The sequence below is a fragment of the Microtus oregoni genome, unplaced genomic scaffold (genome assembly GCF_018167655.1).
Source record: "Microtus oregoni isolate MIOR12 unplaced genomic scaffold, Mior012 000009F_ref0000495, whole genome shotgun sequence".
NCBI classification, from domain to species: domain Eukaryota; kingdom Metazoa; phylum Chordata; class Mammalia; order Rodentia; family Cricetidae; genus Microtus; species Microtus oregoni.
This window is the reverse complement of record NW_024543068.1, coordinates 14379425-14392113: the sequence shown is the minus strand read 5'-3', so window position 1 is coordinate 14392113 and position 12689 is coordinate 14379425. Positions and strand designations below refer to the sequence as shown.

At 48.7% G+C, this 12689-nt stretch overlaps 1 protein-coding gene across 5 annotated transcripts in view; it reads left to right on the top strand.

Moving 5' to 3' along the window:
• The window catches only part of Rgs6 (regulator of G protein signaling 6), a 513656-nt gene that overhangs the window by 457595 nt on the left and 43372 nt on the right, over window positions 1-12689 (top strand). For all 5 annotated transcript variants that reach the window (XM_041658039.1, XM_041658042.1, XM_041658043.1 and 2 more), the window contains exons 14-15: window positions 2205-2330; window positions 10613-10799. In XM_041658039.1, coding sequence (XP_041513973.1) covers window positions 2205-2330; window positions 10613-10799 — 313 coding nt within the window. The remainder of the gene's footprint in view (window positions 1-2204; window positions 2331-10612; window positions 10800-12689) is intronic.

Below are 12689 nucleotides of genomic sequence, written 5' to 3'. Positions count from 1 at the left end.
TGAATACCCTGGAACTGGAGTTACAGATTGTTGTGAACCACCAAACTGGTGCTGGGAACTGAACCCTGGTACCCTTACAAGAGCAACAACTGGGCCATCTCTCCAGCTCCCTTAAGCTCCTTCTTAAAGCAGTTAATTTCCAATCATGGCCCCATTGGTGGCCTCCCTTCTTGTGTGCACATGCTGATCCTATATCAAGAGAAGACATTTGTTTTCATATGCATGGGTCTTGATGCCTTATTTGGCAAAGCAAAGTAACACCCTGAGAGGCAGCCATACAGAGTTCCAGTAGCTTCTAAACATCTGATCTTAAGTCTTTGAAATTGTCCACCATGCTGGGAGAAGTTCAAGCCTTTGACAAGGATACAGCTAGCACCGGCCCATCTGCAGAACCTTGAATCACTGCCTGGTGAGGAGCAGATTACATCTCTGTCCCAGGTCAGAGCATGACCCTGGAGGAAGACTATTCCTGCAGCTCTCAGGAACTTAAATTTGCTGGTAGTTTCAACTCCAGGGGACTGTTCCCACAAGCAGTACTTTCAATCCCTTGGAAAGTTACCAAATTTTTTTAAATTATGTGCTTTGTTTCCAAGAGAATCCAGGATCAGCTGTCGTGTCTTACTGTGAAAAGCCCAGCCTGATACTTTGCAAGAGATCATTTGTGGAGGAATTTCTCATTGCCTGGCCTTCTACCATGACCCTACTAAGCTATCCCTGAAAATGCAAAGTCATACTGCGAGAGCCTCCCTGAACCCCTCATGTAGTCTATTGGCCACTGCCCTAGAAATAGAAGACACTGGTTTGATGGCTCATACCTAAACCATATATCCAGTACCGTAAGTTTCCCATCAGGTCCTCCGTCGCACTAGTGCGTGTGAGAATGGTGGCTCCAAGCGTGCACAGCGCGACTATAAAATGGCCCCTCCTGCTCAGGCTGCCAATTACTTGCTTTTTAAGCACTTTAATGCTCTGGTTTTCTTCTAGCAGAAATATGGAGGCTATGCCAACTCTATAATAAGCAAAACCCATGGTCTCATATACTGATGGTTAGGGACTATCAAGGGCCTATCTGTCTCTAAAAGGAAAAAGCTCTGTCTACACCAGCAGTCCCCAAGTGTGACTGTGACTAAGTCTCTGGGGACCCTTGAGAAGCTGGAGCCTCTGGTTCAGCAGCTCTGGATGTGGCCTGTGGTTCTGCTTGGTCTTTAGAGCACACTTTGAATCTGGATGTGGGTGGGGAGGGGAGAGGAGGTTCCAGCTTGTGACTTGTGAAGTAGGAGCTATTGTCTCCTGAAAAGTCAGCCCAGGGACTTCAGGTGGGAGGAGAGAATCTGAAGGAGTTGTTGTACTGGTTCAGCACCGGAGGAGGATGCCAATTCACTTCTTCCCCGTGGCGTTGAGATTGCCAAGCAAGCTGAAGGCTGTGCTATGGAGCCGCACAACCACATTGGATTCTTGACTCCATCACTTGCCAGATATGAGGCCGAGACAACTGATAACTAGACCTCGGCCTCCCTGTCTTGGGAATGGAAATATAGTCCTAGCGTACTTCACAGAGCAGCTTTAAGGACTCAGCCTATTGGCAGGTAGATGTAAAATGCTTAAAAAGCTTAGTACACGGCAAACACTGCTCCGTGGCCAAAGCAATCAGCAAAGGCAGCATGCTGTTTCCGAGCAAGTTGAATGGGGTTTATTCTGGTTTAATTCACTCATTTATAACCAGTGTATCACCCAACTCCAATCAGAGGCTGACCTCTCCTTTAGATATTGAAGAAGAAACAAAAGATGGGGAGCTAGTTTCTTAGACAAAGGGTTGGATCCAGGAGATATCCTGGGTAACAGGAAAAGTACGAAAGGATAGAGTTGAAAGTTGGCTCTGTACCTGCTGGGAGTGGTCCAGGGAGGCCCCATCGGTGGTGGGGATAGATTTCCTATAGTCAACATTCACTTGCTGTGCGCTTTGGTGAGTCTTGCCAGACATGGCCTCTTCCCCTGCCTCTTTTCAGGAACTCTTCACCACCTGGTGTCACTGGTGTATAAAAGCATACATGTGGGATTAGCATGGGTTTTGTGGTATCTGTCACTTCCTCCTGACATGGTTCTCCTTGACATGTGATGTCAACACAGATTTATCAGGGAGAATATGACGGTGGCTTCTGTTTGATACTAATCATTTTTTCAAACCTTCTCTTCCAACCCCAAAGCAAAGAGCCCAGCCAGCAGCGGGTAAAACGATGGGGCTTCTCTTTTGACGAGATACTGAAGGACCAGGTGGGGCGGGACCAGTTCCTTCGATTCCTGGAGTCGGAATTCAGTTCAGAAAATCTCAGGTAACTCAAACGTTTGAATTGCACACTCTGTGTGTGTGTGTGTGTGTGTGTGTGTGTGTGTGTGTGTGTGTGTGTAAATTTGCATAATTGGCCTCTCCACCTCCCTCTCTCAATAAAACATCACTCGGGGTTCAAATCCAAATACGAGCTTATCTAGCTCAGGTTGGGGTGAAGGCTTTTGATGGGGTTAAATAGTCAAATGGCTTTGATAGCACCATTCAAGTAAAACTATGGAAGTGTGGAATTTCAGAGTGAGGGGGCAGCTCAGAGCACCCCTTCTCCAAAATGTCGGCCCTAGATGTTCATGGCCCCTTGAAGGTTAAACGGAGAGGAGGACATCAATGGGCTCAACTCAGAACTTTAGCAAGCCCAGTCTGTGGTGTGTAGAGACGTGACTATACAAGCTAATAGAAGCACATGCTTTCCCCTTGAAAAGAATTCTGTCACCTCCATGCGGTGACTCTGTGGATCAGCTGATGTCACAGAGAAGACCTGATTGTTTCTGTAGGCCAATAACTAACACCTTATAACGGAAATGGACAAATAATTACATTTAGTAGGAGAAAAAAGAAAACGTTCAGAAAAATGAGAACTGATGTGGAAGAGTGGGGTAAGTAAAAAACAAAGAAGCTCTTGGTCACAGAAAACGAGAAACTGAGGCATTATTCAGTCCTCTGCTGTGTCAGATACGGAGCCAGGTGACTCGTGGGAACGTGATCAGGTGTGTCACTAGGTGAGGCCCCTCGGTGATTGTCTTGTGCGGGGTCGATAGAATGAGACCCGCTTTCAGGATGTGGTCTGGGTGGTTCACCATGACTCTCACACACTGGAGAGGCTGAGAATCAGTAGTTACTCAGTCCGTGAGACCGGATGTCCCAGTTTGGCCCTGAGGGACTGGAGGATTCCTGGAGAGCCGTGGTCTTTGGTTGACATCAGAATCCCAAAGAACTTGATTTTAATATGGGTGAAGGAATGCCACAGCAACAGAGTAGATGTGGTTGTTAACAAGAGTGAGGGCAAGCATGCAGGCATCACAGTCTCCCTTCGTCCCCTTATCTGGGCTGCCACCAGAAGGTGCCACCCACATTAGGGTGGGTCTTCCCCCACTAAGAAAATGCCTCATAGGAGTGCCTAGGAGCTTTTGTTTTGACTCCACCTGCAATTATGTAGACACCCAAGATTAGCACTCTCGGTCAACTGGTGACTTCACAGCTGAGATCCACCACTGCCACTACTTCAAGCCCCGCCCCTATTTACATCAGGTTCTCTTTTACATAGTAAGTTAATTTCCATGTTCAAATGCTACCTTCTGAAACAGACTTTTACTACTTTTTGAATTTTTAAAATTAAATCCGAGCATGTGCTGTTGGCAAAGGGCAATGTTCCCTTAAAATAATGGGTAAAATCTGTGTCACCAATTGGGTGATATCTATGGCAAACCTGTGCTACAGTAAGCCTCACCAGGGTCTACTAAGAGATGCAAGACAGTTGAGATATGTGATTTCTCCCCAGAAACAACCTTGTAGGTTCTGGGAAAATGCATAAGAAATTATAAGTTACTAATTATATACAAATAATTGTAGCCTCTAAAGCCATTTTGGAAGAATTCAAAGGAGGGAGGAATTGATGTCATAAGCTTGACTTTCAAGAATTCACAAGACGCCATGAGACCAAGAAAAGGGTGTATATTCCGAGGCAGGACACTGAATTAGGCATGGGGTGTCTGTTAGGCAGAACGTTTCCATCTCAGTGATTTATTCTGGCTCCTGATTACGGAGATTTCAATGGACGGCAGTGGAGAGGATGAGGCAGAGCAGACACATGAGTGGCCAGGAAGCAGAGAGAGAAGCTGCACTGTGGACACCTCCCCACCCCCGGCCACTTTCTATCATCACATCCGTGCCCCCCGCCTAGTGGGGGCAGTTGCTGCCCACATCCAGGCTGCATCTTCCCCAAGTTAATCCTCTCTGGAAATGTATCGACAGACACCCCCAGATCTTGACTAATAATCCAGACTCTTCCCAAGCCAACCAAGTAGAAAGTCATAAATCAAGATTAACTCTCACCAAGCGATGATATGACTATCCCAGGCTATAGAGTCCTGGGATGGGGTAGGTACCAATGATGTGTCCTTTCCCATCAGACCTGTGCCTACAATGAACCAGTCAAGGTGAGCTCACTTTCAGGTTATGGTCCAATAGCTCTTTCACCGTACTTTTTAGAATATTCTAACCACAGCTCAGGGGTTTGCTTTGGTTCCTGACCGGGTATTTGTAACAGAAGCCATGACTTCCAATCCTCTTCCCTGGGGTAACACCGAGGCTAGCCTCCCCAGGCTATGTACTAAGCGGGCTGGACAGTCCCAGCTGATCTCTCAGTGTCATCATCCCAGACTCCGCCTCCCGCTGGGTCCCCATAGGTCTTTCTTACCCTCCAATCCCCATTGCGTTTGAGCACCAAAGTGGAAGGATACGGACTGTGTCCTTTGCTGGTTTCTCAGCCCGCAAGTAGACTTAAGAACCCTCTGCTACCTAAAATATTCAAGACAGTAAGAAGAGTGACCATAGTCTCCTGCTCATTGCAAAGGCTGCTCCTTGCCCCGTCTGGGGGCTCTATCGTCAAAAGCCGCAGTGTAGCCAGGGCCGCTTTTGCAATCAGACTAAAGCGGGGAACTATCCAGAGTCCCAAGTGCACAGAGAAGTGTGTCCCTGGCAGGTGCTCCCTCCCTTCTGCCATTTTCATTTGTACCTCTGCCAGCAGCTCGCCGGGTGCCAGGAGAGCTGCATTTAATCTTGGGTGAAAGAATGTGCATGCACGCGTGTGAATCCGCCAGCCCCCAGCATGCATGCATAAATCCGGACTTAAAGAAGGTCCCCTCTGATCCATGGCAGGAAGGAGGATAAAGGAAATAGAACAGCAGAGCGAGAAGGTACAGCTCAGGAGCTTCTGAAATCCTCTCCAGAGGCCCCAGTTCCATCCTGATGATATTCAGCATAATTGGACACAGGGAGGAAAGTTCAGCTCTAAGTCACGCAACCGCAAGACCCTTTGGTCCCTTATCACAAAATAGCTGCTTTCCCTGCCCTCTGTTAGACTGTGGCTAAGCCCTCCCAGGACCCAGGTCCCGAGGGCTCAGGGTTAATCTGACTCTGCCCCTTCTCCATAGTAGCCATTCATGGCTGGCCAGGTACACGCCTGTCATAGTCCGTGTGCACGGTGGCTCCTGGGAGCTGAGGAAGATGCACAGTGTGAGGCTCCTGGTCATTTGTTGCATTGGTCCTTGCTGGGTTGTCCCTTCATGAGCCCTGGCTCCTGGAATCAAAGTGGAAGAAGGGAAGGGAAAGGCTGGGGGCGGGGCATATTGCAAACTGCCTTTCTGCTTCTGTCTTCTGGGATCTCTCGAGTCTCTCTAGTAGAAGGAATGTTTCATTCAGACTAACCAGGCACAGCGCATGGAATACCAGCAAAGCAGCCAATTGGTGGAATTTACATCAGAGCTTCAGAATAAGGAAGAGAGGGCTCCAAAGTGCCGCCTAGACCTTTCCAGGAAAGTTGGGGGGGTGTATTTAAATGTTCATACAGATGAGTGAATGCATACACGTGTATTCACATGGGTGTGCATGAGCAAGTGTGCAGAAACTAGAGGCAGACACCAAATGTCTTTCTTGAGCACTCTCCACTTTGAGTGGTGGTAGCTCATTGATTTGGTAGACTGGCTAGCCAGCAAACCCCGGTATCCTCCTGTCTCTGCACCCCCAGCATTAGGAGTACATGTGTACACACTGTCACACCTGGCCATTCCTGGGTGCTGGGGATTTGAACTCAGGTCCCCATGCCGTGCAGCAGGCTCCTTACTCAGCCCCACTTCTGGTCATGTTTGTCTAGGTGAGTCTGTGAGATGACTGAGGGCTGTCATCTCCAGGGACATGAGAGGGGACAGAGCCAGCAAGACATGCTTTGCTGTGACAGCCTACATCGGAGGCTGCTCACCTCTTCTTCTAACCACCAAGGCAAGCCCACGCCCGAGCTGCCTAAGGAGTGTGTGTGGTATTTTGGAGAACAGAATGAAGGCATCACAGTCCCACAGCAAGCACTACAGAGCTGACTTTATCCTTTTTTCTAGTTTGTGAATTTTCCCCCAAATGGAGACAGTGCCCTTTGCCCCTGCTCCATCTCCATCCTCCTGTCCAAACCTTTGTCCTCCCTGGCTCGACACCTTCTGCCGTACAGCAGGGCATGAGTTAAAAATCAAAGCCGGCAACAAAGAGCGTCCCCCTACATTTTTTATGAGCTGTAACATCTCCTGAGAGAGCAGAGTTGTTCCTCGAACCTGCAGATTGATGACCCTACTTCCATACGGTGTCAGCGGAAGGGAGAAGCAATTAAGAGCAAGCACAGGGGCCTGCCAGGTTTTGCCTCCAGAGTTCTGGCTCCAGCTTTAGCTTCGGCAGTTGCCCCCAAGCCCTGGGAATGCCCCGGAAGTTTCATGAGGCCTAGTGGGGTCCCAGAGTGACCAAACACATGACAAAACAGAGCCAGGTGACTCCAGCGAGGCTGTGGCCATCGGCAGCAGTGTGGCTCCTGTCCAGCGCAGAGCTCAGCTAGGGTGGTGCCTATGGGTACCTGAGCATCACAGCCAGCACAGACGGGACAAAAATCTAGTTTTGTCCATTGTTCTGAGTCACCCAATGGCCAGCAGAGGGCACAGCAACACTTCCTTCTGCCAAGGAGTTCACTTTGCTCTGGGAACCAGCCCCGAGCTTGTTTTGTAGGCTCTGAACATTCTGGTTTGTGAAAAAGACAGGCAAGGCCCTAAGTGCAGAGCTGTGAAGACCTCCTGATGGTATGGCAAATGATTGATGGCTCATGGTTTCTCCTGTGCTAATCAGTCTGGAGCAGAAAGACCCCATTGCTTGTCAGCATCCAGGGAGAAAGGAGGCAGGCAAAGCATCTCTGGACACCCCCCACCAGTTCCGTGGACCCCAAAGGCCAGTTTTCTCCTCTGCTTTCTTCTCGTTAGCGCAGATCAAAGGCCAGCACAGGGCTGCCTCTGGCTGCTGCTCTGACAATTGGCAATGTCAGGGAGAGGCAGCCCAGGTGGTCTCTGCACACTCTGGAGCCCCTGTTCCCTGACAGTCTCTAAGGCTCCCTGCTTCCAGCCGAAGGCTTAGTGCAGGATGGTTGCCTCTGACGCAGCTGCTGGCATTTGACGCCTAACCGCTTCCTGGAAGGAACGGTACCTGTAGGCTTTTGATAAGAGCGGCCATTTCTCTGTCCTCAGTGGGTCACCCATCCACAAGAGGATATGCAGAGAGCTTTTTGTGGCTCTTTTGGTGACAGTGGGGATGGGAGAGTTGGCTTGAGCTCCCAGTTCAGCTCAGACCATTGGAGTGGGAAGACGGGCACACACAGATGACAGCCTGTTCTGAATTTCTAATCGCCACAGAGGTTCCTCCAAGCCAAGATGGTAAATACACCTGAGATGTCAGGACGCTGTTGTGACAGTATTTTTGCCGTCACCTAGGAGGGACGAGGTAGGTCATCTCCAAGGCAGACAGAAGGCCAGGCTGAGTCCACTGTACACAGGAAGAGAAAGCCGTCAAGGGAGTGTCACTCTCGCACACTCTGTGACCTCCCCTCCCCTCCCATCCCCCCTCTTCTTTCCTCCCTGCCTTTTCTCTCCTCCCCACCTCACTTCCCCCTCTCCCATGGCATGCCCACTGTTTTTCCTTGTGCTTTTAAAACAAAAATTCTCAGCTTTAATTGAAGAAAGAAACCTTTTGTTTTTGTTTTGTTTGGTTTTGATATAAAGATGAATCAGTTTGATTCTGAAATTTGTTCTGACATCCACTCTGCCCCTGTGCAGGCAGACTAAGGATGCGCAGTGCAGTGCCCCTTAGGTCATTTTGTAAAGGGACCCTAAAGCTCCCTGGAAGCACTGGGAGCCTGCAGAGATTAGACACTTCAGAGATCCCAGGGCTTTCCCATGCCTTTCTCCCTGGCTCCCATATAGCAGACTAGACTAGCAAGGGACAGAGATGGCAGAATGTGACCTCGCAGGTCACACGGATGGAGGAGGCAGACAAAAAAAAAATAAAAAATAAAAAACATTACCGGCTTACGATCTAGGTGTGTGAGAAGTCACTGAGGCCCCACAGGTGACCCCGAAGGCTGTCCATAGCCAGCGCCTTGGCCCAGAGGCCACTCCCTGCTCTGCACTGGCCCAGTAGGTACCATAAAGCTCTGTGGACTCATCTCCCCGGAGGCCAGAAGGACATGAGCTCCAAGGAGGGCGGGCATTGAGTAGTGGGGAATGATATGGAACATTAGCGAGAGGCCTGGCAGTGCCTTCCCAGACCACTGCTGGACCGACCGCTGGAGAAAGTTGAAATTCTAAACGCTTGATTTGGGAGTTGTTGACTGGCACTCCACTTGGCTGTTCCTTAGCCCACACCCAGGGGGTTAAGTCTGGCTGGGAAATTGTTCAGAATTTTGCTGTACCCCCTTCGTCCACTTTGTACCCATTTCCTAGCTGATGAAAGACTACCTGGGAAGGGACAATTCCAGACAGCAGCACAACCAGGCTGAGAACAGAACCGAGTTCCCTGTTCTCCAGACAGAGGGATGTTCTCATCTTCGCTTCCCTCTTTGATCTTCAGGCTCAAGGAGAAGAGGTTTCTTTAGTTCTAGAGCTAGATACACAGAGAAACACTGTCTCGAAAAGAAGAGAGACCCAGAGATTATTCCATGAGATCGACGATCTAAAAACAAGCACGCGAACCCAAAAATGTTCCTTATGGAAATTGGGGCTGCAGTACTTCAGTCTGCCGCTGGGTGGCGCCTTTGGGCCACACATTTGACTTCAATAACATTTCCCTGAGCAGTAGGAAAACGTGCTAACCCTTAAAAATAATAATAATAGTAACAAAAAACAAGTACATCTTACTCTGGATTAAATTCTATGGCAGATTGAATGTCCTTTCTACCTTTTTGGTCCATCTATGTTCGTCCTCTCCATTCGTTGACAAAAGTGTTTGTTCTATTACTTGTGGCTGTGCAACTCATACAACATGGAGCCTGCAGTACCTCACTGGGGACACTGGCCTGGCCCCTTTGCAGGGGAGAATGAGCTACCCAGCGCTGGGTCCCTGTGATAGGATGCCCTGGGATCATCCTCAGGGCCTGGGAGCTGCTTTGGCTCTGGCGACTGCTGCTCTCTGCGGAACAGTGCTCATGTGGGGCTTGTCATTAGCTGCTCCCAGACAGATGCTGAGGGGTGATGGCATGGTGATGAGAAGCGCGGAGAGGGAGATATTTTTCTCTCACACTCCGTAGAGAATTTTTGGTAGAGATGTCCCTTCAGCTATGTTTCAGACAAACCCTCTCCAAACTATTTATGGAATGCCTACTAAGTGCCCAGAACCGTGTTCAGTACTGAATACCTACTTAGTGCCCAGCACCGTGTTCAGTACTAATGTGAATGGCCCTATTTGTTCCTCTCTAACATGATTGGGTGATTCATTCCAAACCAAATATCTTTTATAATTCCAAGGTTATGCCTGCTTTTTGTGGCATGCCCCCTTTTAAAGTTTTATTTTATTAATTTTATTTATCTGTATGTGCATCACACATACCTGTGGAGGCCAGAGGAGGAACTGGATCCCTAGAACTAGAGTGACAGGCAGTTGTGAGCTGTGGATGCTGGGAACCGAACCCAGGCCCTCTGTAAGGGCAGTGAGTGCTTTTAACTGCATAGCCTCCTCTCCAAGCTCCTTTTCCTTATTTTGATGCCCCCAAATGACCCCAGCCAGATTTGGCAAGGAACACATATTATATAGGAACCTGAATGGAAAGCGGTTGACTTTCAACCTGGCAGAATTTGTACTTCTCAGGAACTTTGGTAATATCCAGAGATACTTGCTAGTTAGTTGCTGCAGCTTAAGGGATGCTGGTGATGTCTGGTGAACTGGGGGTAAGTGGCTGCTTAATGTTCTACAAGACAGCCCTTCCACACCAAACAGGAATTCCCTAGCCTGAGAGGCTGTTGTGCTGGGTTGAAATCTCTCTATAGAGGCAGAGGGTAAAGAACTTCTTGTGGTCTCTGGAAGCTCATCTTCTCACGTGTGTCTTTTTTACTGTTCTCAATAATACACCCTGCCCTTTGAGCAGTCCCCAAGGAACTCCCATGTGGCATCGAGGCAGGCATGGGGATGCCCGTGAGCTCTGGGGCCATCCCTAGCGGAGTCTGAATAGAACTGACCGTGTTTCTGATTTCACTTCAGGTTCTGGCTGGCTGTCCAAGACCTCAAGAAGCAGCCTTTACAGGACGTGGCCAAGAGGGTAGAAGAAATCTGGCAAGAGTTTCTAGCTCCAGGTGCCCCGAGTGCCATCAACCTGGATTCCCACAGCTATGAGAGAACCAGTCAGAATGTCAAAGACGGAGGCAGACACACATTTGAAGACGCCCAGGTTTGCTCAGTGACCCAAATCATCGTATCATAAGGTGTTCCTTAACCACTTCACAGCCCAACCTTTTGATACAAGTCAGAGGTTTTATGACTCGTTAGAATATCAGCTTTTCCTATGAATAAGTCCACTAGTCAAGGCTATTCCAGAAAAGTACACGGGGGGGGGGGGGGGGTAATGTAACAGAACGTTGCCATTCTTCAACTTAGAATGCTAGCTGGGACTGCATCCTGGTAAACCTGTCATGAGTTGAAGCAGCCTTTTAAAATGTACTCAGTAGGGCCTCCCAGTTTAGCATACAGAACCCTGTGAGGGACCAGCTCTTTCCCTCAGGAGCACAGGCTGACTGGGAGCTTCTGCTCACTCACTTCCCAGCATCTAGAAAGAGGATCACACCAAACAGCAGTAGTCAGAGAAAGATCCAGATCTGAAGCAGAGCTTCTACTGAGTGCCCATTGCTTATACACTATTATAAAGTCAAGGCATTGTAAGTCAAACCACTATGTGTTGTGGAACCATTTTTATTTGCTTTATCTTTTCGGGGTGGGGGGGGGGAATGTTTTACAAAATCTAAACTCTTATACAAGGTCAGGAGTAGATTCAAAGCAATGCTACATCAGTAAAGTAGGAATCGTGAGCTGGTTGGATCAAGAGTCAAACCCAACCCTGTCCAGCTGCAATGCTCCCATTGCACTGCTTCCATGGTGACCAACCCATCCAGTTAGTAGATTCCGAGCAGCTCCATAGGCCCTGGAGAATGGTGAGAGACACCACAAAGAACAGATGAAAAACACTTGTCCTCAGCAAGGCCCAGGGCCGGGTGACAAATAAATAGGCCATTTTAGCAGTCTGAGAAGACCCCAAAGGAGAAGGCTCTGGGGTCAAACGATGACCACAGGAGGGACTCAACTCTGCAGGGCTCAGTCATGTTGCTCACTGATGCTGTAGGCAGAGAATGCAGGAGGCTTGCCCTGCCAATGACAATCGTCTATGCAGTTACACCACTGCAAACAATGGCACGAGGCCATGTCCAGTGTCCCTTGTCATTTGCTCGAGAGCTCGGGCTGAAAACAGCTGTCACACACCCTTTCTCTCCTCCATCCTGAACCCACGGATTGCCTGTGCTGGGCAGATTTGGTACCAAACACTCAGTCTCCTCCCTGTGACATCAGGAGGCCCTTGGGCTCTTTGTAGCTCTGGAGTTAAATCCTGAAATCATGAGGGCTCTTCCCCCAGCACAGTTGTGTATATGTGTATGCTCTCGGGGACAATACTGGTGTGACTCAGAAAGGAGGGGGATGGAGAAATTCTCTGGGAACCCCTTGCTCACATGGCCTGAAACACGGAAGCCATTGTGAGGTTTTAAGGTCAAAACTTCAGAAAGAGATGCTGATGTCAAGCCATGATTCTCCCCGTCTGGGTGTCACTCCAAGTACCACACAGGAAGGGTTTTCTTTAGCATTTTCTCATGGGAACTCTTGAACACAAAGCCGGCAATGAGCAGAAATACAAACCTTTATGAGCCTTCATCCAACCTCAATGGTCATCAGTACGTGACCTCCCTTGAGCTGTGTCCCCACCTGCATGTTACCCGGCTGCTTGGAGGGGGAAATGTCCTTTTTTCCTTTAACGTTACCACACTACCATTACCACAATTTAATAAAATGTCAATAACTCCTTTATGCCAGCAGGCAAGTGTTGATGGAAGTTTCTCTCCAACCTGGTCCCACAGTCGTTCAGTCCCAAAGAAACACACAAAGACTTATATTAATTATAAACTGTTTGGCCAATTAGCTCAGACTTATTATTAACTAGCTCTTACAACTTAAATCAAGCCATAATTCTTATCTTTGTTTAGCCACATGGCTTGGTACCTTTTCTCAGTAAGACATT